This window comes from Caloenas nicobarica, chromosome 8 (assembly GCF_036013445.1).
Source record: "Caloenas nicobarica isolate bCalNic1 chromosome 8, bCalNic1.hap1, whole genome shotgun sequence".
NCBI lineage: Eukaryota > Metazoa > Chordata > Aves > Columbiformes > Columbidae > Caloenas > Caloenas nicobarica.
The window spans coordinates 20286803-20311517 of NC_088252.1; the positions used below are offsets into that span (position 1 = coordinate 20286803).

General features: G+C 37.2%; 1 protein-coding gene across 4 annotated transcripts in view; it reads left to right on the forward strand.

Annotated features, from left to right (window-relative positions):
- Positions 1 to 24715, forward strand: part of ATP11B (ATPase phospholipid transporting 11B (putative)) — a 68522-nt gene that overhangs the window by 12774 nt on the left and 31033 nt on the right. For all 4 annotated transcript variants that reach the window (XR_010606507.1, XM_065639757.1, XM_065639758.1 and 1 more), the window contains exons 2-20: positions 2170 to 2286; positions 3098 to 3187; positions 6283 to 6363; positions 10653 to 10760; positions 10930 to 11058; positions 11183 to 11286; positions 11791 to 11838; positions 14328 to 14392; positions 14966 to 15047; positions 16323 to 16473; positions 19148 to 19345; positions 19617 to 19775; positions 20062 to 20234; positions 20634 to 20702; positions 21660 to 21733; positions 21820 to 21923; positions 22069 to 22250; positions 22981 to 23184; positions 23457 to 23610. Coding sequence is in view for 3 of the 4 variants with exons in the window: in XM_065639757.1 (XP_065495829.1) it covers positions 2170 to 2286; positions 3098 to 3187; positions 6283 to 6363; positions 10653 to 10760; positions 10930 to 11058; positions 11183 to 11286; positions 11791 to 11838; positions 14328 to 14392; positions 14966 to 15047; positions 16323 to 16473; positions 19148 to 19345; positions 19617 to 19775; positions 20062 to 20234; positions 20634 to 20702; positions 21660 to 21733; positions 21820 to 21923; positions 22069 to 22250; positions 22981 to 23184; positions 23457 to 23610 (2292 nt within the window). In the remaining variant the exon portion in view is untranslated. The remainder of the gene's footprint in view (positions 1 to 2169; positions 2287 to 3097; positions 3188 to 6282; positions 6364 to 10652; positions 10761 to 10929; positions 11059 to 11182; positions 11287 to 11790; positions 11839 to 14327; positions 14393 to 14965; positions 15048 to 16322; positions 16474 to 19147; positions 19346 to 19616; positions 19776 to 20061; positions 20235 to 20633; positions 20703 to 21659; positions 21734 to 21819; positions 21924 to 22068; positions 22251 to 22980; positions 23185 to 23456; positions 23611 to 24715) is intronic.

Consider the following 24715-nt stretch of genomic DNA (forward strand, 5'->3'; position numbering starts at 1 on the left):
AATACGAGAATTTCTATGTTTGAGAGGATTTTTTAATGTTCCTTTACTTTACAATGACACCATCCTGAATGTGAATGTACCTAATGCCCTGTGTTAAAAGAACCTTATCAATTAAATAAAATTCTTGGTTGGTTATACCAGCCATTATTTACATAGCTCATGTGCTTGCTGTTACTTACCCTCTGTACTTAACTGGTACAGGAGTATCTTCTGTTGGAGTTCTGTGAAGTGTCAGTTTTTATTTGATATGAATCAGGGTCTGAGCCTGGTTTCACAAGCGGAGCAAATGGTTTTCTCACCTCCAGTAGTGGAATTGGTAATGTCCTGTCTACCTGTTTCATCAGTTGTCCTTTCACTTGGCATCAAAGAACAAGGAGACTTTGTGTTTACAGCGCAAAGTCGGTTCCAAGGTTAGGAATGTCTGACACTCGTGCTGAAATTCACCATTTCCCTGGCAATCATTGATTCCCTGTCTAACAACAGTTCCAAATTTAATTTCACTATTGTGTTGCATGTCTTAAAGCTTTTTCTTATTTATTCTAGTAATCTTCTTGGCCTGTTATCTGAAATATTATTGTTTTACTGTCTTGCTTGTTGTACTTCGCCATTACCTGCTTCTCCAGGTCAGAACATTAGAACTAGGAAGGGCTCTGGTGAGTCATGTAGCCTCAGGAAAGGCTCAATTAAAGACAGACTAGAATGACCTAGATATAAGCCCTTGTGTTACAGAGACATCACAACCTTCCCATGTGACTTATTGTGATTTTTAATTATTCCTTTCCATAAGAAAGGAATTTTTGTTTGTTTTTCCAATATCCAAACTAAGTTTTCCTATTCACAGTTTAAGCCTGCTTCTGTTCTTCTTCATCTGTCAGATTACCCCTTTTCTTGGTGGAACAGTCTTTTATATATTGGAATATGTGCTACTGTATCCCAAGTTTCCCCTAGGCTAAATGACCCTAATTTGTTTGCTCTTTGCTCTTTAGATTGTTTAGCCTTGCATTATATGTCATGTTTTCAGGATCTCTGTGGCTCCCGTTCCACTCCTCTGGATGTCATCCATTTGGTTCACAGTGGTTCAGCTGTGGCTCCCACTCTTCCTCCAGCCTCCTTGGTACCGAAGGCCTTTTTTTAAATGGGCTGACATCACTGACACACATTCAGCCTGCGATCAGCCATAGCTTTTGATCTTTTTCTACAGAACTCCTATATAGGCTTTTATTCTCATTTTGTACAGGCAGTTAGTTGTGTATAACTGCTGTATCTTTCAGTCTTCAGTGCATCTGGTTGGTCAAGATGATTTTGAATTTTTTCTTGTTGTTTAGTCTTCTTGCAGTCCTAAGGTGATGTCACCTGCAAATTTAACACCTGTATTCCCCTCCTTCTCACAGAGCAGTTGATGAAAATGCTGAACATTAGACCTGAAACAGGGCTTTGGTTCCAAGGGACCTCACTCAGATCTTCTGTTTTGGCAGGAAACAATTGATAAGTATTTCTGAGTATCCCTTTTTTTGTGATGAGTTTGCTTCCAGTGTTGCTACCAGTCGTATGAATTTGCGGTAATGGCAGGAAATCTTAAGGGTCGAATTTTAGGCTAGACAAAAGGTTTGTTCTTGGAGGCAGAACGTGTTTGGAAAAATACTGTTGTCTGGTCAGATGCATATGTTTTTGTTTTTAAGATGGTGAGAGTCTTTTCAAAACCAATTGTCACAGCATACTGGTATGGTTTGTTTGTTTGTTTTGACCTTTTACTTTTCTCACAATCTGTTTTATTAGGGCTATCATGAGTGTGAGTGTGGGATTTTGTAAATTGTATATGTTTTCATCTCTGTTTCTTTTAAGTTTAACAGGGCTCCAAGTCTGCATGATAGCAAATATGCTCTATCCTTTTTGCTTTTTGAGACTTAGGACGTTTTCTTTCATTTTCCAGAATGAGTACACAACCTTGAATTTGAGATTCCATCCCCGTCCTGCCCACCGTAATTTTGGTAGATTCTGTGGACACAGCAGGCTTTAATTTACAGATTAGTTTTGTTTCCCATTCAAAAGCCGCTGTTCTAAAACTGATGCTTGATATGTGCATGTCATTTATCAGCACAAAGATAATAATTTTACAAAATTTCAGTTAATAAAATAGTTTTTCTTGATCATATTTTATTTTGTTTTTAGGGTTTTGACCCGCCGCATCAAAGCGATACAAGAACTATTTATATAGCAAATCGTTTTCCCCAGCATGGCCATTATGTTCCTCAGAAGTTTGCGGACAACAGAATCATATCATCCAAGGTAAGAAATCAATTCGTCATGGGAAAACCACTTGATATGCCAGTTAAGAAGTTGGGTAGCAAATCTGCATGTGTGTATTATGTCCAATTGTGCATATAAAAAATTCAAAATGAAACAAGCTCTAAATTGTTTTGAGGAAAAAGCTAGGTTGCTTCCTGTGTAGTTTTTTTCCTGCTCTCACCCCCCTTTCCTTAGAACCTAAGTACAGAACAATTAAGTGTGTTGGTCAGAAATAGGTTTTAAATGAATGTTGTTTGTGTCTAGATGCGATGCACAGAACAGTTTAAAAGGAAGGATGAAGCTGGTTGTGAGGATTTATAAAAGAGCCAAATTGTAAACTAGTACTCTGCAAAAAATAAATCAGCAATGGGCTGCAATTGCGGATTTCCTCCTAGTGTGACCTTGGATTGGAATCAGTAGAACTGCTGGTGGGGATGTGTCTTGTTGCTGTAGTGTAGGAGAGAAAGTTACAGCTGCAAGAATTAATTTCTTCTCTGCTGGCCAGGATGCAGGCAGCTAAATGACTCCCGCTGCTCCCATCCAGTTGGTGGGAGAACATTGAAAACTTTGACTGTAACGGCAATGCAGTTGCTAGCTCCGCTTCCCTGCTAGTTGTAGTTAAAAAAAAAAAAAAAAAAAGGATACAGCAGTCCTGTGTGGGAGTTGGGCAAGACCAGAAGAAGGTTTGCAAGAGAGGAGATGGAAAATGGATATATTTAGTTTAAGAGAAATTAATGGGAGTGGAACTAAATTTCACTGAAAAAATGTTCAGTGTGTCATAACTGTTCTCTCTCTCCCTTTTTCCCTTCAGTATACAGTGTGGAATTTTGTTCCAAAAAACTTATTTGAGCAGTTCAGAAGAGTAGCCAACTTTTATTTTCTGATTATATTTTTGGTTCAGGTAAGTTGAATAATACTCATGAAATTGCAATTTCTGTTGTAAATTTTGCCACTGATTTTTGTTCTTTGGATTTAACTTCTTCCATATTATTTCTATAAAAACAACACATTTCCGTCTTCTCTGGGAAAATAACATACCATCACAAAGAATTATGTCCAAATTTAAGTACTGTCCTTAGGTTTTATCTTCATGAATGCTAATATATTTAATGTTTAGTTTCGAAGTCTGTTGCACTACCAGCACAGAGGCTTAATTGTCTGCATCAAAATACAATTTTAAATCTGTTAAGTTAGTAATAAAATTCCAAAGATGCTTTTTAATTTTTGTGGCCATTGGTGGTATTTGAATAAACAAGGAGTTCTACTCTGTGTGTTTTTAAGTGCTTCTTGGACATTAGATTGCAGAAATGCAGCCATTCAGGTTCACTTGCATCAAATTGGGCAGTATGCTTGCTCGTGAGCTGAGCATGGATTATTGTATATTCTCATTGTAGGTGGAATCTTGCTTTTGTAAGTCAACACACTATTGTCACACAGTTCTAAGATACTCAAGTTCAGTTTGTTCAGATAAAATGAAGGATTGACAGTTTGTCAGTTTTGAAGACGTGAGTTAATGTTGAAACAGTATAGTTCAGAAATATTACTGTGTTTTTTGTAGCAGAGTGTATTTCTTGTAATTAAGAACATCCACAACTATATTAAAAGTGACAGTCTGTAAATTCTCTGTGATCTCTGCCTCTCCAACTCTGTAATTGTACGTGAATTCTTTTGAGCTATTGCAGGCTTTGTAAGTGAAGGATAAGTGAGAGAAGGGCTGTAAGATAATAACTTTTGAAAGACCAATTAGCATCTGACACAGAATTTTGGGGTGCAGAACCTTTTCTTTCATTATAAAATAGAATGCTTTGAACATGTACAGCCCATGTACAGCGACAGTGATTTGCCCACGTACAGTGATTAACCAACATTTACAGTACATATCTGAAGAAGGTGCAACCTCATTTGACCAAAAAAAGGAATAGTGAAGAGTTCATAAGATTTGTCTGTGGTTGTGCATTATGTCAATAGCATGGCCAGTTCTGCAATTTTTAATCCATTGCCTCCTATGGCTCTTGCTCGTGTTCTTTCACGTTTAGAAAAAATGAGCTTTCTAATAAGCTGAGAATTCCTGTGTTTGGAGTTCCTAAAGTCGTATAGTTCTAGGTTAGCCTGGCAGAATGCATTGCCCATCCCATCTTCCTAGTTAAAAATACTGACTTTGTCATTCCTATTATGGTGTTTTGTTTCGTTTAACATATTGAAGCATGCAGAAGATAGGGGCATGCTGGAGATGGACCATAAATGTTACTTACAGTAAACACAGACGTTGTTGAGGGGTTTTTTAAGCTTTTATTTTTTATAATGTAAATTTACCTCTTTAGTTCAATTTTGAGTCAAATTCCTTTCAAATTGTTTGACTTCAGTAATGTCTAAATGTGACATCCATGAACAAATAGGATCTAAAGGTGGAACTTCAGAGCGTAATCCTGTTCTTCTCTCAGTTCATAACTCAAGTGGATGCCCCAATTTGTGTCCGAAATGTCTTGTCTATATCCGTATTCTTAGAAACCAAACAGGAGAAAAGCTGCTGTCATTTTTGTTCATTTGTTAGAATGGCATTCTGTTTCTATTCAAATTCCATTTGGAAGTTCGTTAATATTGAATGTTTTTTGTTTTTATAAGGCAAAGATGCCTTTAAAAGTTGATTGCCATGGTATCTTCCCTGTGTATGAATTTCATGTGACCAAGATGCAGCGTCTGTCATTACCACCTTCTTCCACTGGGGATGACAGAGTTGGGGCAGGTTCTCATTGTGTGATTTGAACATGCAGCACAATCCAGTCCACATTATTCACCTCATGTATGCATGCCAGAGACATGGGGACAGGCTGCATTTCGGTCACATGAGGCTCCACACCGGTTGTGTGAAGGATGTGTGTCCAGTTATGCAGCAGGCGAAGGGCCATGGTGTTCTGGTGAAAGAGGCAAAAGGACCAGGCTGCTGGGACAACTCCAGCACAGAACTTGCTCCGTTTTCACGTAGGAGCCTCTCTTGAGAAAGTCACAGTTAACATTATCCAGCCAGAAATCAGATGCTTTGGGTGTGAGTTTTCTTGGACAATATGCATGCCACCAACCTGAAATTGCAATGCGACAATTGAAGAACAGGCCATATTGCAAGCTAGACTGGATTTTTGTCATGTTCTGTAAATCATGTTTCAGTGAAAAAAAAAAAAAAAAATAGGTCATGCATGTGTTGTAAGGTGGCATAATCTGTTTTCCATATGAGTTTCTCGGCTCTTAACAGAGGAAACTTCATGTATGATTTTTTTTTTTCTTCTTTAATGATTCCCAAAGCAATGCCATAAATCTCAGGTAAAGTGGATCGAATCAGTGTTCGTGGTTTTGAATAGTTCTTGTGTATATTTTCTTTACTGCACTTGACCATGTTGTTTGTTTCCTGCAGCAAAGGAGAACCACTAACATTCCCTCCACATAGAGAATTATAGTGTATACACTGCACTTTGGCATGCCAGCAATGACCGCACAAACTGTAACAACTGCATGTTAACTTGGGGGAACCAGAAAGGAGCAGTATAGAAAAAGAGTGTTCTCTAATATCTGAACAGTTAGAAGTTTCTTTTTTTAACTTTATTTTCGCTTCTGAAGTGGATGTTGTTATACTCTACGTTGCTGTTAAGCAGTTAACTATAGAGTATTGAAACAGCTTCCTGAAATGTAGATTTCCTTCCTTTGGAATTTACTTTTGCATTAATCATTGTAGGATAAAAACATATCTTCCCTTTAGTAAGGACTCTTAAAATTGGCACATGTATTATGAATGTGATTAAGTCTGTTCTGTGCCCTAGAACCTTTGTTTGCATTGTTACTCACATGTATTATTTAGGTGTCAGAAGTTGAGTTTTGCTCCAGAGCTACTGCAGATAGTGTTGTAAAAATACTCACAGGTTATAATGAGGAGTTCATCGGTTTGTTTGGAAAGTACAATTGTAAAAATAAAATTTGGGCTAATTTTCGTATTTTCTTCTCTTTTAGCTCATGATAGATACCCCTACCAGTCCTATTACCAGTGGATTGCCATTATTCTTTGTCATAACTGTGACAGCCATAAAACAGGTAAAGGGGAAAAATCTTGTAGCATGAAATCTTTCTAAGGTAAAGTTACTTAACAAACTCTGACTAAGATAATGTTTAGATACTAAAAGTAAATAAAAAAGGCATCACTTTTAGAAAGGATTTTGTATTTAACGTTTCCTGTTAGACGCTTGAACTTGAGCATTTTGGTTAGTTGTCAAGTGCTCAGTGACTCACTGCAGTCCCCTTAAATGGCCAGTGAATGACTGTCAGACAGCATTTTTGTCTAAATGTTACATGTCACTTGTTATAAGACATTTTCTGAAAGCTCCTCACTTATTCCTTTGGCACACCTCGCTGCATATTAAAACCAATCCTCCTGCATGACACACTGAGAAAGGAGCTTGGGTAGGTGAGCCAATGGTGCAATCCATGTTTGTCAGTAGTTAAAAGGCAAATTTTGCCCCAAGGATTGTGTTTCATGGTGTAAAATATATGTATTATAATAATTGTAATCCCGTAGCAGGTAAAAGGTCCCGTTTAGAAAGCTTCTGGTTTTCTTTTTCCTTGGTTGCATAAAACATTTTGGAGTGATTTATAGCACTTGAAATAAGAAAGATCTTCTAAGTATGAGTTTAATAGAAATCTTGTTCAAGCACCATACCATGTCTTACTAGGACCTAAAGCCCCTGGAAGGAGAAAGTTTAAAATAAATAAATAAATAAATATATAAAATTAAAAATCATCTGTTTTCTTTAAACCGTGAAAGCGAGAGGAGAAAGAAACAAGCACATAAATAAAGAGGTGATGTGGATAGAAACGATAATCTCTTCTGCAGGGAGGTAATTTTTGGGAACTATTCCCTTCAAAGGGTTTGACAATGCTGTCTGGGAAAGAGATGCAGTCATAGCAACTGGAAAGGAAGCAGGAGACTTGTGGAGCTACAACTGGAATTTCAATTTGCCTCCAGTGCCAATGAGACCCAAAGCCACCGTGAAATAGGGCATAAGTAAAAACAGCTCTAGCTTTCAAGCAGATAGTATGGTCTTGGAGGCAGAGAGGATCTTAATGCTGGAGTAGTATTTAAACTAAAATTTCATCTTGTTGCTATGCAATTTGTTTATTTTAGAGTGCCTTAATCCTATTTAATTGCAGTTGTTATCATTACCCCCAAAAAATCCCATGTTCAAGAGCTATAGTCATAAGCAGGCAATGGAAAATATCCCTTAAAGCTCTGGGAACTGAAAAAGGTTGTGCAACTTAGTTATAAATATTAGATTTTTTTTTTTCCCCTAGAAAGAAGTTGGACTCGTATAAGTCTAAAATAGTGCAAAATAATCTGTTACCACCTTGTTTCCAGATGCCCAGTCTCATGTTGGGAAATTTAAGTATCTTACCATCAGTTGCAAAGAGACGAGACTCTGGCATTCCTTCCAGAAGTTTCAAATCATTCATGACAGGTTTTCTGCTTGTCTCAGTATCTCTGCAAGGACTACTGGAACCACCTGAACTGATCTAATGGACTCTCATGTTTATCCTACCTGCTGCAAAGTAGGCAAACAGCATTCACAAGCTGTTATCTTGGAAGGACAATTTGGTGTTCTATTTCCAACAGGCTGCCCTTGGGCAGGGAAGAAAGATAAATCTTCTGCTGGAACACAGAGGGGAAAATACCCAGGATGGTCTCAAAACCAGCTCCCATTTTCTCTCAAACCAGAAGTGGAATAGAAAGCAGATTTTAGGGGAAGAAACTCCTTTTGAAAGCTGTGGGGCACTGGTTCTGTACGAAGTTGCATCAAGTTAAATGTTGAACCTATAGTTTAGCAGTCTCTGGAAAGGTGAAGGGGAAAAATAGAAGCATTAAGCATGTGCAGGTTTGAGAAGCTTAGCAGTGGGTGGAAAAACTCTCCCCTGCTTCTGGAAAGCCAGTTAATGTGGCACCTCTGGCAAACCTCAAAACTCAGCCTTGTTTTATTCTCAGGCAAGAAGACAGAACTTTTTCTTCTTAGAAGTATAATTGCACCTAGGTCAGAAGAAGGACATACAAGACTGCAAAATGGTGCAACTCATGCTGTGTCATTTGGTCTGTCTTGTTAGCCAGAGCGCTTTCCCCCTTATGCCTGTGAAAATGCGTATACAGTCCTCAGAGGAGTCCAAAATCAGAATATAAAATATAAATAAAACCTAAACGTAGAAAAACACAAAATAAACAAAATGACAGTATTCCCTAAGAAACTTTATGGAACTTAGTCCATTTCAGTAAGGTCCTAGGTATTTAGCAAACAAGCTGATTGGACACAGATGTTTTCATGACTGTCAGGTAAATTAGAAAGAACTGCTTTGCAGGTTTTGTTTAAATATAGACCTAAACCAAGAATGGAAAAGCTGGTAATATCATATGCAGGCTTGTTTCAATTCTGTCATTTTCGCAAGTACATTGATGAAGTTTTTTAAGTAGGACTTAAAATCCTTCAATTAAATTTTGTTCTTAATCTTTAGTTTCTGTTCATGCAATTAAGCAACATTTCCTGTATTCCTATTGCATTCTTTTAAAAGCATTTTTGCAATATTTGCAAGTGAGGATAAGGAACTCTCTCAAAAACACTGCAGGAGGTAAATTTTGGGGGAATTTAAACCGACCACAGTAATTTGGCTCTTAAAAATTCCTTGGTGTGAGGTGTTGCCCTTGTGTTATAGGCAATAGGTGTCGGATGGGGAAAGCGCTGAAATCTGTACTTTCTGAAGAAAATAAATTTCAGTTCTTTGCCAAATGCCCATATTGCTCAGCCGTTCATGTTTATGAGACAAATGCCCCAAGGTTACTGGATGATAGTTAAATCCGGTTTTCTTCTGTCAGTCACCTTTAACAAGGAGCTGTAGGTATTGACACTTGCTTTTTCATATGGATTAGGAAGGACCTTAAGGAGTCTTACTTAGGGGTTTTAGGATTCCGATTTCCCACTATCTCTCTATGTGGCTGCTATTACTACGTACTTATTAATTATTTATTTTTAAGCACTTGGCATGTAAAGCTTCCCTCCACTTTTATTTTTGTTTTCTTTTGTTTTTTAAACCTAGGCAGTGCAGTTGTGCGGTCCTTACTCATTTGTGTTAGTAACAGTGGAAGTGCATGAAGGTAGACCTGCAAAACTATACTTTTAACATGCTAAATCCATCATATAACTTTCCTCCATACTCCAGCGAACTGCAGAATTCTCCAAACTGCCTCTGCGTTAGTGCTTTTTGTATTATGACATCCATAGATAATGTTTGTAGCATTCTGTGATGAGTTGGTATTTTGCCTGCTGCTTCAGAGGGCCACCTCCTTCTGTCTGCAAACTTCCAAGGAAGGGGTTTTTACTCTTTCTCATTTTTTATACCTACAGAAAAGCATTTTTGGAAATGTCTCTGTTATTGCAAATCAGTTGTAGGAGTCTTGCCAGGATGCAAGAGGCGGTTGAACTTTCTGCATAGACTGATCCAGTTCTTGTGTTTGCTCGTGGGGCTTCACAAACAGTGCCTAGACTTGGAAGCTATTCACAATCATGCTATTAAATTAAATAAGCAATCTAGTAATAGTTCAGCAAAATAGGAGGGGAATAATATACCTGAATTCACTCTCATGAATGTTTGCGCATGTTTGTGCATGGGATAAAGGGTACTTGAAGAGGTGCGGAATATCAGATAAAGCAACACTGCTTGATTTACCCATTAAAAATTCAGTCGCTGTGAACTGTTGTATTAGGACTCAAAAAGAACTAAAACTGTCAGTTGTATTCTCTTGCTATATGGAGTTGATGTGCAAACAGCATGTCACAAAAAATTAAGCAATCGTAAGATTTCAGGCATAGGCTATGGCAGTAACTATAAGAAGTCCTATATAGTAGGACATGAGGAAGTAATTTCAGTCTGTTACTTCTCTTAAACAAAAAACAAACCAAACCACCACCACCAAAAAACCTAGAATCCATAGGAGAGACTGCAAGTGGCTTCCCAGTAGCTTTGTGGTATATTAATCCATGTAGATTAAAGATTAAATGAGTGCTTGTTCATATCATCTGCAGAAAATGTCACTGCCTGTTTTAGCAGAACACAGAACTGCAAAGTTTCTTTGCCACTTTTGCTACTTTATTTGCTCTTACTTGTGTAAAGTGAGTTAAAATTAAGACATTTCCCAGGTTCTTAAGTAGCAGCTGTAGTAGAAACTCAAAAAGTTAGTAACTGTATTCACGGTATGCAACAAGTAATTTGAAGCACATTTGCTTAGAAGGTATTTGTTACACTTTATAGGTTGCTTGCTTAAAAAGTAAATTTGTATGTGTTTTCCACAGGGTTATGAAGACTGGCTACGACATAAAGCAGACAATGAAGTAAATAGTGCTCCAGTTTATGTTGTTCGAAGTGGTGGCCTTGTAAAAACCAGATCTAAAAACATTCGGGTATGTGCCTAAGGACTAATTGCAAATTGTGTTCCTATTGCATAGCTAAAGCTGTTGTTTCACTACTAATCATTGTGGCCTGTTTCATCATGATTCAGTAGCAATGTTAAAATGAATTTTCTTTTAAAACTCTTATTTGTACACTTCTCCTTTGTGTTCAATTCATTAGGTGGGGGACATTGTCAGAGTAGCCAAAGATGAGACTTTTCCTGTTGATCTGGTGCTTCTGTCATCTGATCGAGCCGACGGTTCATGCCATGTTACTACCGCAAGTTTGGATGGAGAGACCAATCTTAAGGTCTGGGTTACTGCTGTGAAATGGAACACAGTTAATTTGTGATCCCATTTGTGTTTCAGCCTGTTGGAATAGCCCCTGTGCCCGGTAGTCCTGTGTCATTAACTTAATGGACGTTGTTTTACAGACACATGTTGCAGTCCCAGAAACAGCAGTGTTACAGTCTGTTGCCAACCTGGACAAACTTGTAGCTGTTATAGAATGTCAGCAGCCAGAAGCAGATCTGTACAGGTATCACTTTATTAGTAAATATTTTGAAATTAAATCAAAATGAAGTGTTTAGTATTATGAATGTTACGGGTCTTGCTGGGATTAAAGTAGCTTCAGACATCTGCTTAAATTTTAGGTTTTAATAATTAGCATAAGTGTTTATACGTATGTACTTACTGAAAGTTGCAAGTGACAAGTTAAATTTGAGTATTTCAGTAGTAAATTGGAAATTTTAGGATAATATTTAGCTTTTGTATTTTAATCGTGACACGTACGTTTTTGTTCTAGTCAGTAGACTTGTTTCTAGATTTTAAAAAATAAATAGCCCGCGAGTCTGAGCAGGTTGGAGAAAGAGTTGTATAAGGTTCTGCCAGGAGATTTCAGTACTATATAGTAGATATTTTTAAATGGAATTAACCCAAGTGTAGCAAATTATTGTAAGCTTATGTTAATTCTGAGGATTTAAGTCTTTTACATTTTTGAGTCTTTATGTAGCTATTTTTAACACATGGCCATCTTTCATAGATTTGTTGGAAGAATAACTATAAGTCAACAAACAGAAGAAATCGTACGGTAAGTAAAAATTTATAAGATTAATGTTTAGAATTGGTGAAGGTGGTTAAAATCATGACCATCACAAAACAGAGTTACTGCTGCATACACAAAAGGGAGGAGTATTTTTACTGAGAGTACTAGTTGTAACTGCGTACTTCAAATGGAGATGACAAAAAATTAGTGAAAATAAGTTCATTACTGCCTAGTTTTTCAGATTTAATAGGACAGTTCTGGAAAGCTTGGCTGTTCTGAAGGGGGTAGTTTTTAGGCGCTGGTAATCAGATGGTAACTTTATTGCTATTTGGTTTTTAATATGTTTATTGATCCGATTAACAGTCTGTTTTAATAAAGCCTCTGCTACAAATTTGTAGCTTTTAGTATATATTTCAATCTACTGTACTACCTTGACTGTAAAGATAAGTGCTTCCATCTGTTATAGTCAAAACATAATTGTGTGCACATAAAGGTATGTGTACATAACCATGTGCTTACAGCCTTTCCCTGTGCATTTGTAGCAAGTAGCATACACCTAAACACATATGAAAATATCAAAATAAAGATGAGAAGCCACGTGCAGACCTACATGTGGACTTCCTCAAAATGTTAAGTTCTGTGTTATGATGTATGAATGTGTCACAGAAACAGGTATATCTGTTATTATTCTTTCACTCTCATTATGTCCAAAATGTTATCCTTTACATATTTTTCATGAAATTTCTATCTGAATCAAATATTAGAGCAGTATTGTTTTCCATGTTGTGTGTGCTTTCAGTCTGAAGAGCTGAAAGTCTTTCAGAGAGCCTCCTATGAGGCTGGAAATGTGTCAGTTTTCGATACAAGTAACATATAGAGTTCGGAGTGAATCAGTGATTTCTCGTTTTCAAAGAAATATGGGACTGTAGAAGGCAGATCACTTGTCCCCAGGTCCAATGCCTTAGCCACCTCCCCAAAACCCACCCCTAACCCTCCCAAAAACCCACTGAAGCTGTTTTCTATAGTCACTTTATGTGCTACTTCACTTAGAGGTTTTCAGAATTCATTACTGCCAAACTTGATGGGTTCAGCTTTGGGATAATCTATCAAAATAATTTAGTTTACAACATATAACAGAGCCAGTTTAAAGGGAGAGTGAAAAACAATTGCGAGTTCTGACTACCAGTGGAGCTCTATCTTCTGACTGTCAAAGATAAACTTCTCTAGTCTGTGTTGCACTGATTCAGGTTTTGTATTTTTTGCTTGTCAGACTGGTTTTACAAACGGCAAAAAACACTTGAATCCAGAAATATACATTAGATTTCCTGTAAGAAAAGGTTAAATACTTGAGCATTTAGTCCCTTTTAGTTCCATTTCTCAGTTAGTCTAGCCTAAAATATTAAGATATGTATGTGTAATTTAAAGAACCTACTGTAATCCATGTGTACAATTGGTGCACACGGTATTTGTGATGGTAACTGTCACATTTGCAGTAACATTTAAGTTAAACATTTTTCTGTGGGAGGTGGGGTGTAGGTTTGAGGGGGTTTTTTTGAGTAACTCCAGGTTATGCTTTCAAAGGAACTTCAAATATAAGAGCTTTGTTTATATAATAGTGATCATGGACTGCTTGTGATATGGCTAATAGAAAAGTAAGACAAACCCAAGGGCTTGTATGCTGTAGCACTGAGTGTGTGATCTTTAATTCTTTTGCTTATACCCAGTATGTCAACCTGGCTTCTACAGTTGTTCAGTTTCTGCTTTCATTTGAAAGACTGGCAAAAATAGTGAATCCACCTTTTGTTTTTTAATTCAAACCAATCCTGCTGGCATTTTCTAAAGATGATACAGCTGATGGGGTAGAACATCTGGCTCTAACCTTATGTCAACCTGGACTCTAACTGGACCTTTATTTTCACAACATTGTTTACATTTAACTTAGCCAGTGAAATGAACGTGTTATTGTGGTGTGACAGATGCGAGGAAAAAACATTTATGAAATTTTACCCTTGTGTTAGGAAGCGGAACTTGCACTGTTTTGGTGGTGGTGTGTCCATCTAGTTGTTGTCTTTGTTTCTCTGTATGAACAGCTTTTGAACTTTTTAGATCATCTCAGTTTGACAGAGAGGTAGAACTAAGATAAGTAAAACAGCCAAACTAAAACCAGTGCTGCTGTTGCACTGTGAGCTCGACAGGTTTTTTTACCTGCTGGCTTCTCAAGTAACTTGCAGGTCTCTCTGAACCAGCCACTTGGTATCGAAATCACTAATTACGGAATATTGGCCAGTGGTGGGGGAGTCTGGCAGTGACCAAGGAAGACAGGAAAGGGAATGGAGAGCTCTGTGGAGATGTGTGGGTGAGGTGTGGTAAAGGGGTAGGAGGATTGAAGACGGACCTAAATGCAGATGGGGTTGGAGTTGTTGTGGTGCTAATTCACAGGGGGTATAGGACAACTTTGCATAGGAAACTGGATTTCACTAGTCCTACAGCATACAGAACAGTTCTTAAACGCTGCTGTGTCTGTTTCTTTTTAGACCTCTCGGGCCTGAAAGTCTCCTACTTCGTGGAGCAAGATTAAAAAACACTAAAGAAATATTTGGTTTGTAGACATCTACATATTTAAAGAGTATTATTTTCTTAAAACGTGTTGATGAACTGTGGTTTAATTCTACTTGCACTGAAGAAATTGTGATCTTGCTGACTGTTACCTGAGGGGATAAGATTATAGATGAAAGCAATGATGCTATGCTGAATAATCTCTAAGCATATAAAGTTCCAGCTCTGCTCTGTGAAAATATTTGAAGTGGTTTGATAGAGGAATAACTTAACTTCAATGGATAAATGACTGTTGTTACTGTTACCAATTGTTCAAGACTTTCTCCTGAGATTTACTATTCTGATTTCCACAAAATACATATTGAAGAGCAGTACAGTCATAAGAATGAACAGCATTTTAGTAGGTGTTAAAATTACTTCAGTAGGACTATTTTACTATAGCGGAATGTTGTAAATACTTCCAAAATACCATGTCACCATTGTACTGAAATAAACACAGAAGTAGTATCACCTCTTGATTTTTATCCTGTCTCTAAAACCTAAAAATTCTGCATATTGCCTGTGTGCAAAAAATAAAGTATAACTCTTTTTTTCCCCTCCCTTCCTTCCTTCCCAGGTGTTGCAGTGTATACAGGTATGGAGACAAAGATGGCATTAAATTACAAGAGTAAATCTCAGAAACGGTCAGCAGTAGAAAAGTATGTTTATTTTCTAATGTCTTTTCTTACTTGTAGAGTTTTAACGTAGTCTTTCCTTGGTAACTTTAAAACCCTGATGATCTCATCATTGGTTTGTAGGCCAGGGAAGACAGCGAAATTGCTTTGCCTTCAGTCAGAAGCTATAAAGATAATAATCAGTTTCTTGATATTTCATCCTTTATTGATTCTTCCAGTAGCATGCAAAGTTGAAATACCCAAGCTTAAATAGGACTACAGCAGAAAAAGTTAGTTCAGGAGGTTTGTTTTTGAGATGTGGAGATTATTTAATGATAGGTGAAATGCTGCTTGAACTGAATGCTCAGAGATCGTTTTCACAACAGTCCCAGCCTCTGGTGCTCTCTGCATCCTTTACTGTAAAACTGCACCATGCCTTTGAAGAAGACAGGTTGAAATGAGGTGTTAATCACTTACAAATCTTTGTCCCAAGCCATAGTATTTGATATAATGGAAAACAGCTTTGTTTCACATATCTGGATAGGCTATATCCTTTAGACTATGTTTTGCAATGCATCTTGCTTCTCGTACAAGTCACACGCTCAGTTTAAAAAATCTTTACTTGTAGTTACGGGATAGGTGTTGTTATATTATATTATAGATTTGTATGTTGAACCTCGTGAATTATGTTGAAAGGAAAAGGAGTTCTGATGTGTTGCCTGTATTCCAGTTACCAAAAATCTGAGATAGCCTCCCGGCTTTCTTTTGCAAACATGGGATTGATTATTCTTCGATAGCCAGATACAAACAGAATTTTACAGTGCACAAGAAGAAGTCAGTCATCACAGCAAGGGATGGAAAAAAATGATCTGGCTAGCGTTGCAGAATATAGAGGCGAGTTTGACTATATCCTGGCGTAGCATGGCCTGGGTTAAATCATCAGATGTACATGATAGTGCTCTTCTAACTGAAGAAGAAGTTGCAGCCTTGGATTTCCACTGTTGTTATTTTTACTGCCTTGACAGCCTTGCTAGATGCTCAAGGAAGAACAGAAGTTTAAGTCAGGCCCCAAAATCTTGGACAACAGATGTGACACAAGTCAGCTGTTGGGGTATTCTTGCACCTTACTGCAGTCATCATATTGCAGAGTATATCTTAGATACAGGATTTCTTTTCACGCCTGTTGCTTATGTGTCACATAGAAACTTCATATCAAACACAGGATACATGTTAAGTTTTTGATCAAATCATGTAACCACAGTGTGCCAGCAGATTAAATAGAATAAACTGAAGTCACGTTTCTTTTTTGCCTCATTGTAGGTCCATGAATTCGTTTTTGATTATTTATCTGATAATCCTCCTCTTTGAAGCTATTCTGAGCACTATTTTAAAGTATGCGTGGCAAGCTGAAGAAAAATGGGATGAGCCTTGGTATAATGGAAAAACAGAACATGAAAGAAACAGCAGTAAGGTAATGTAGCTCTACCCAGTTGCATATCTGAGAAACCCTCAACCACTGTATACTGAATGTGATATTTATTATGCCTCTATTCTTGGATATAGGTGTAACTACCACATGACCCACTTGCAAATCAGTGTGCTGCTGTCTCGGTATTTTTGAGAGAGCTAGTCCTATGTAGCCTCACCCTGTGTAGAAATATCCCTGTTACTAGTTGGACTTTTTCTTCCTCTATGAAAAGAACAAGCTTTTTGAAAATGTTGGGTTTTGTTAGGACAGATTTTTGATGTTTGATATTCTTGTTATTGTTCTTTTGCGTGTCTTTTGTCATTCCTTAAATGAAAAGAGGATAGCTGTTCTTGTGCACATTTCATTGCGGTGATTTCACAATTCAGGCATTTTGGGCGTTCTGTGATGTTGAGATTGGTCAGATAATTTTGTAAGGCTGTAATTTTGCTCAAGCTCCAGCTTGCCCTCTCACTTTTCTGTAGAGATTGGAGGGGAGCTTTGAAGTGATCCTTAAGTCTGCAGTTCTGAGAAGTGTCTTTTTTTAATCATTCTGTGTTTTTTCTACATTCTGTTTAATTTTTGATTTCTGTACAAGTCTGCCTTCTTCCAAAGCAGTTCAGGAGCTGCTGGAGCTGATTCTAAGAAATAGAGGGGATTTTCAAAGTACATAAGAACTGGAAATCCAGTTTCCCATGTGATGTGGTGTCAGATATTAAACACCTGCACTCTACCACACCCTCCCCATCTCCCAGAAAGTTGAGAATTGAATGTGCTCACTAGGTGCCATTTGTGCAGAACTGTCCAAATCTCAAGTCAGGGGAGCTCTGTTCTGCTTCACAAGTAGAGTGACATTTACGGTTAGTACATAGTGGTTCAGGATGGAAAAAGAAGTGTTTTGAGAATGTCTTCGATTCAAGGAGAGTTAAGATCTTACTGGCATTTCAGTAGAACATGCAACTTTCTCAGAAGCTTGTAATGCAAAGTGGCTTTGTCATTTAACAGGAAAATAAGTTTGTCTCAATGCTGTGCTTTATTTAAAACTATTAATTCAGGTTATCACTAAAGTTATCAAAAACTTTTTAATGTATTCTAAAATAATCTTATTGGAAAGTGTCACTGTTGAAAAGTACTAAATGAATTTTAAAGTTTTCAAATTGTGTAGTGACTTTTATTTTTAGTACCTGCACCCACTTAATGCACTTCAACCTGTTTGAAGTGTTTAGTCAAGTAAATTCTTGGCTCCCCTTCAATTTGAAGTAGTTGCTATGTAAGTTAGACCAGCCCTTGAAGCCTTCTCAGTTCTGAATAGAACTGGGATAAGTATTCACTCAATCTTTCCATTTCTTTACCTTTGTCTTCAGGAGCATAGAGAACCATCTGTGTTTCTGCAGTGTCATTCTCCTTCTATCATGTCTTTGTTTGTCTCTGTCCCTTGTTTTATTCCACAACCTGCTTTGCATTTCTCTGTCTGCTGATGTTCTTCCTTGGAGTGCTTTCCATGTTCATCTGTCCCATGTTGCGCAGGTTGTTTTTTAATAGACAGTGCTTGAAGAAACATGCTAACCTTAGTAATTGCCACTTCTCAGTATATCTTCTCTTATATGAATTACTGCGCTAAATCTTTATCTTTTTTGGTTTAGTTTGGAAGATCTCATAAGGCGCAGAACTTCTTGAGTTTTTGTCAGAGACCTTATTTCTGGTACTGACTTATTAAGTAATTATAGCAGCACTCCCTAATTAGGAAGAACAGACATTATTTAGCTTTGCAAACTGTTGGCTACTTCTATACTCCCTTTGTCCAAAACATCTCCTACACCAGTATCTGGCAGAGTTGAAGGAGATGTCCCAGTTTTTCTCATCTGTAGTCTCCTTTGCTCAATATTCAAATGTTGGTAAGAGTCTTCCCAAAGTACAATTTAGATATTGAGATTGTTGTCCAAATTGAAAAGAGACTTCAAAGAGACTGTAGTGTTGCATTTCAGAGTTTGTTAAAATTGTCATACCTAATAAAGAGAAATTTCTGTCCTATTATGTAGCTGTTTACCTGAAGCATGTATGTCGAACACAATGATTTGAAGAGGCACAAAGGAAGCCTGCGCCGTAGAAATCCACACGCTCTCTTGTCGTGTGGTCTGGGTCACCCACGTCACTGGGGAATGCCAGTGGACAGGAACCCTCTTGCGGCTCTGCTGTCCTAAATCAATGCAGAATACTTATGGATTCCTCTGGCAACACCGAATATCAGTTGTTTGCATTTACCATTTATTCCTTAAAAAGGCCTGTGGCTGCTTGATGGAACGGGGAACGCTTTAGTCTTTTCAGACTCAACTTTTTCAAGAGATCTATTTGAAAACACAGTCACCACAGGATTGAATATTAATTGGCAGCCCTCCTGACAGATTGAGTAGAAAAGACAAAAATTAATGAATCTGAGGACTGAAACATCCGGTCATAGCTGAAGGCAATCTTTGTGCATCAGTCTGAAGGTGCGTTATTGGCACAGCCTGGAAGCGCCTGCGTTGTCAGGTGTGTGTTGTCTCTCTCCTGTGTACATGGGACTTGTTCTCCTCCGGCTGTATCAATTTGTGATTTTTCATGCATATTGAAACATAACTAACTAGCCATGTTTCACCTAATCACTGCAGTAATCTTTATATTTTCTCTTTTTCTCTTGTAGATTCTGAGATTTATTTCAGATTTTCTTGCTTTTCTGGTACTTTACAATTTTATCATACCTATTTCACTTTATGTGACTGTTGAGATGCAGAAATTTCTTGGATCTTTTTTCATTGGCTGGGATCTTGACCTCTATCACGAAGAAACAAACCAGAGAGCACAAGTAAATACTTCAGACCTCAATGAGGAACTGGGACAGGTAAAGTAAAAAAATACGTAGTTTCTTCTTGTTTACCTTCTATTTTTTACTTCTGTTCTAATACTAGAATTCATTACCGAAGACTTTTTACTGGTTGTGCTTTGATTTCTGATTAATTTACAAATAAGGTGTAAATATTTGATGACAGAAATTAAAATTTTTACATGACCAAAAAAATGTGTGCAGTGAAGAGTGTGAGTTGAGATTGTTTCATTTTCTTCTAGCAAATACATGCAACTCCAAGTCTGTTTTTTGTTTTATTTTACAAAAGGTAGAGTATGTGTTTACAGACAAAACTGGTACATTAACTGAAAATGAGATGCAGTTTCGGGAGTGCTCCATTAATGGCATAAAGTACCAAGAGGTCAATGGTAAACTAACTCCAGAGGGGCTTTCAGAAGATTCTCCAGATGGAAATAGGCATAGTTTGGTAAGACTTTTTTTCCTCCACTAAGCATCCTACATAGAAAGTGTTTTATTTCAGAGAAATACTCTTCTCGTGTTAGCATTGGGAAAAAAAAAAAAAATCAGAATTTCTGCGTAGGTTGAAGCTATTATGTGTTACTGAACAAATAATATTTATTGAACATGTTGAAATGTGATTATTTAACATGGAATACTTGTCAGGTTTTTAAGTCAAACAATATTTTTTATTAAAATGTTCAAAACAGGGTTAATATGTAAATGTTACAAATGAAGTTTTCTCTTTCTTATAGATGAAAGAGGAAGAACTCTTCTTGAAAGCAGTTTGTCTTTGTCATACAGTGCAGATCAATGCAGATCAAACAGATGGTGCTGATGGTCCCTGGCATGCCAATGGAATAGCAGCCCCATTGGAGTATTATGCTTCTTCACCAGATGAGAAAGCTTTAGTTGAAGCTGCAAGCCGGTGAGTTGTACTGCCAAAACTGTCTGATGTGGAAATTGCATACTAGGGTGGGCAATTGATGGTAAAAGCAACCTGAAAAATTGCTCAGAAAGGCTTTACAGCCAATGGCCTGGCACTGTCAGTTTACTATGAAAACATACAAAAATAAAATACACAAAAGCCTAGGCATATTATAAAGTGATGACTTAAAATATTTATGGAAATCCTTGAGAAACTGTAGTTGAGAGTATGTTCCTATTAAAATACTGTCGACAGTGAGCATTCTTGGTTTTCTCTGGAAATAGCAGTAATGGGATATTAAAGTCTCTCTTTTTTTCCGTGCCATCTCTCCTCTTCCCAACAATCAATAGCCATTTTGTTTAAAGTGATGATTAAATGTATATTTTCTTTTCCTTTCAGAGTTGGAGTAGTATTTACTGGAACTAGTGGGGACAGTATGGAAGTAAAAAGTCTCGGAAAACCAGAAAGGTATTAGTTTTTATTCCTTGTTTCTTTTGAAGAATAGATCAGTAGTGAAGATTAATATAATGTTCTCCTCTTTGTCCTCTCTGTTCATAAGAAAACCTTGCCTTTCCACACCACGCTCTTTTTAATGCTTTTCCCTCGATGTTTTCAAGACAACTTGCATCTTATTCTTTACCAATGGAAAGGGAGATGTGAGAATTTTCTCTGAGTTACGCTCTGTAGGTGTGTATTGTAACGGTTTGGATCTTTGCCCATTCCTCAAAGGTTGAGACTGTAGTAAAATTGGAAAACTGGATCATTATTCAAGTCTTAAAATTTTGTGCTTTCAGCTCTAGAAGTTCCCAGAATCAGTCTCATGTATGAATGATCTAATTACATATTTTAAGCTTTCTCAAAATGAGCAGAAATGCTATTGATAACTATATATCTGTGGTATGTCATAACACCTTTTATCCATATGATCTGTGTAAGGTAGTTGGCAGTACTTTAAACTTAAATGTCTAAAATTAATTTTCTAAACTAGTGGTAACACAACAAAAAATAGTCCAGTTATCGGGGAACATACATTCTTTTTTGACTATGTAGATTGGTTACAAGTGTTAGAAACAAAATATAGTTTTCAAAGTTACGCTGGAAGGTAATGATAGAAGGATAAAGGAATAGGTGAGAGCTGATTGTGATCTTCAGATGTAAAGATAGCATTCAGAAAACTGTTCCTATTGATGGAAGAACCTTTTATTCTTATAGAATATAATTAAATATATATAAAGGGTTGAAAAGCAATCAATTGCACAAACACTGATAACAGTGGTAGCATTACTTTTAGAGTTTCTATATAAAAATGATACTTTGGGGAAAGTTCTGTGCAGTAAGAGTGCATTTATAAGTCATTGTCTCTAGAAATTTATTTCTAAAAATGTTTTCTTTCCCTTCCTTCTTTTATTAAAACACAAAATACAGGTATAAATTGCTCCATGTTTTGGAGTTCGATCCAAATCGCAGACGAATGAGCGTCATTGTAGAGAGTCCCTCAGGTAAGTGATCAGAAGTTGCACAAGCTGCAGTTGAGAACTTCTTCAATAGTATGTATTATTAATTTCTCTTCTGTTTTACTTTTTAGGGGAAAAGCTTTTATTCACAAAGGGAGCAGAATCTTCCATTCTTCCTCGTAGTAAGAGTGGAGAAATAGACAAAACAAGGATACATGTGGATGAGTTTGCTTTGGTAAGTTTGTATGGTTGCCCACCCAATGGGAGGACAATTATTCTGGTACAAATTCTGTGACTTGAAGTGAAAAAACCGTAGGTGACACATTCTTGTTGGATCAGAATCTTGTCTATTCTGAACGTAATCTTTTATTTTCTCACAGAAAGGACTAAGAACTTTGTGCGTAGCGTACAGAAGATTCACGCCTGAGGATTATCAAGAAATTGGCAAACGCCTTCATGAGGCCAGGACTGCCTTACAGCAACGGGAAGAAAGATTAGCAGATGTGTTCAACTTCATAGAAAGGGATCTGGAATTACTCGGAGCTACAGGAGTAGAAGACAAGTATGCTTGTTTCTGCTAACCACCCTCAAAAAATAGCAAGTTTAGGATTTGTAACTGAAATATGATGTATGCCATGAAAAACTCTCCTGCCACGAGCAGAAGTTGTGTGCTGTTCATGTTCAGTATGCTTACCACTCTTTGGATTGAGGAGCATTCAAAACTCGTGTTGTACCAACTGAGTTTGGCTTAATAATGATGACATACACTATGCTTTGTCAGGGGAGATTTAATGTATGTGAAACAGAGTAACGGCAGTAAATATTTAGGGTAATTGCTCATTCCTAGGGAAAACTTCTATATATAGCTACTTTACAAAGCATTCTCCTTGCATGGTGTGTATTCTGTAAGTCAGAGGGTGGATTGTACACTGGAGTGTACAGATGGAACACTTAAAAGCTTTTCATGCATCACAGTAGATAGTAATTACTGTGGACTGTTTTAAAGCTTCTCAGATGCAGCAATGGTGCCTAATTTAAATTAAGATATGCTTATAACAAGTTTTTGATCACTTAGCAGGATTGAAGTTCAGGGTTTTTTTCATCAAGGCCTTTGTTTTATTGCTGGTGACAGAATGTTGTCTGCCAGGCTATGTTTCTCTGAAAATACATGTAACATTGGAAATGCGGTTTTAAATCGTCATGACAATGGGGTTACAAGAGTAACATGGAGTTACAGTGTGAGCTCTTTTTTTGTTAAGTGTTTGCTTATTTAAGATTTTTCTTGTTTCTAGACTGCAGGAGAAAGTCCAAGAAACTATAGAAGCACTCAGGTTGGCTGGTATCAAAGTGTGGGTACTCACTGGAGATAAGCACGAAACAGCTGTTAGTGTGAGTTTATCATGTGGACACTTCCACAGAACCATGAACATCCTTGAGCTTGTACAACACAAGTCAGACAGCACATGCGCAGAACAACTGAGGCAGCTAGCCAAGAGGTAAAATACATGAACTGTCATTACCTCAGTGATGATCTTAGTTGGGTTTTCTTTTATTTTCAAATTTTATGACAATCTCTTTGATGTATGTGCCAAACACATGAAGTTACCTTTTAAAAGATTTATTTATTAATGCAATAACAGACTTGAAGAAGCAGTCTGTCTAACAGGCGAACTTCTTTGTTAATTGATGGGCAACTGCGTAGTTCATAACAGAATTTAAATTTTCCCGTCACACCGATACAAAGCCAACTTTTTTTGTCCCTGAATAGAATAAAGGAAGACCATGTTATCCAGCATGGACTGGTTGTAGATGGGACCAGCCTCTCTCTTGCACTCAGGGAACATGAAAAACTGTTCATGGAAGTTTGCAAAAGCTGTTCTGCAGTGTTGTGCTGTCGCATGGCACCCCTTCAGAAAGCAAAGGTGAGAATATAATCTGGACTGTCTTGTATTTTTATCATGCTTCAAGGAGGCAGGGACTTCTGGAACTGCTTTGTTTGCCCGACCTTTTGTGTGACTTTTGCATCCTTGTTAAATTCAGTTGATCCGGAGCAGTTTGCTCAGAATTTGTTACATGTGCTTGTGAAAATTTGCAAGCATATGGAGGAGTCAAAACGCTGCTACCATGCAAGAAAATGGCTAATCTTTAATCAGCCTCTTGAGTGTTCTGTAAGGCAGTAGCTATCCTGATCACCTGCATGCTTTTGTATTGCCTTTTCCATCACTCCTCAAAACAAAAAAGCTAAATTGAAAATTCATGAAGCTGTAGGGAAAAAATGTGCTCCTCTAAAGATTTAAAAAATACCCAAGTTTGAGGAGGAAGAAGGAGGGAAGGGAAGCTGAGGCTTCGTCTCCAGGGGAGGTTTGCCTTAACGATCTCTTCTAAGACCATTTTTCTTTCACGTGTACTTAATTTTGCTCAAATACAGGTCAGATAAAATTCAAATTCATATTCAGTGATTTATTTTTTTTACTCTAGAAAGCTAGGTTCTGAAGAGCTATAGTATTTATTCTTTCCTTTTGAATTTTTCTCTCTTCATTTTATGCTTCCTTTTTTTTTTTTTTTGACTAATATTCAATTGTATACCTCTATTGGAGGATTTTTAAGTTTATTACACTTTTAGCTTATCTGTATGCTTTAAAGGCTTTTTGCCTGTATTTCCAGTAATACTAAACCTCTGAAAGGACACTGGGCATTATATTATTACATCTTGTCAAAAAAAAAAAAAAGGAAAAAGACATGTTTTTACCTTAAAGCACTAGGAAACCCTGATGTGAGGTACTAGATGTGCAAAAGAGGGCAGCCTCTTTTACTGTAGGATAAGCGACCTGTTTTGAGGTCACTCTTCCTGCTTGCAACATTTAGCCAGACTTTGAACCCAGTCTTTAGAATCACTTCATTATAAAACTGTTCAGCTGTGTATAAAACTTGGTATAATATTAGCTTCAATAAAATGTTAAAAGGAAGTTGTTTGTAACTTCTATGAGACAATTTGTTGGATGTGCCCATATTATGTACACTCTTTGA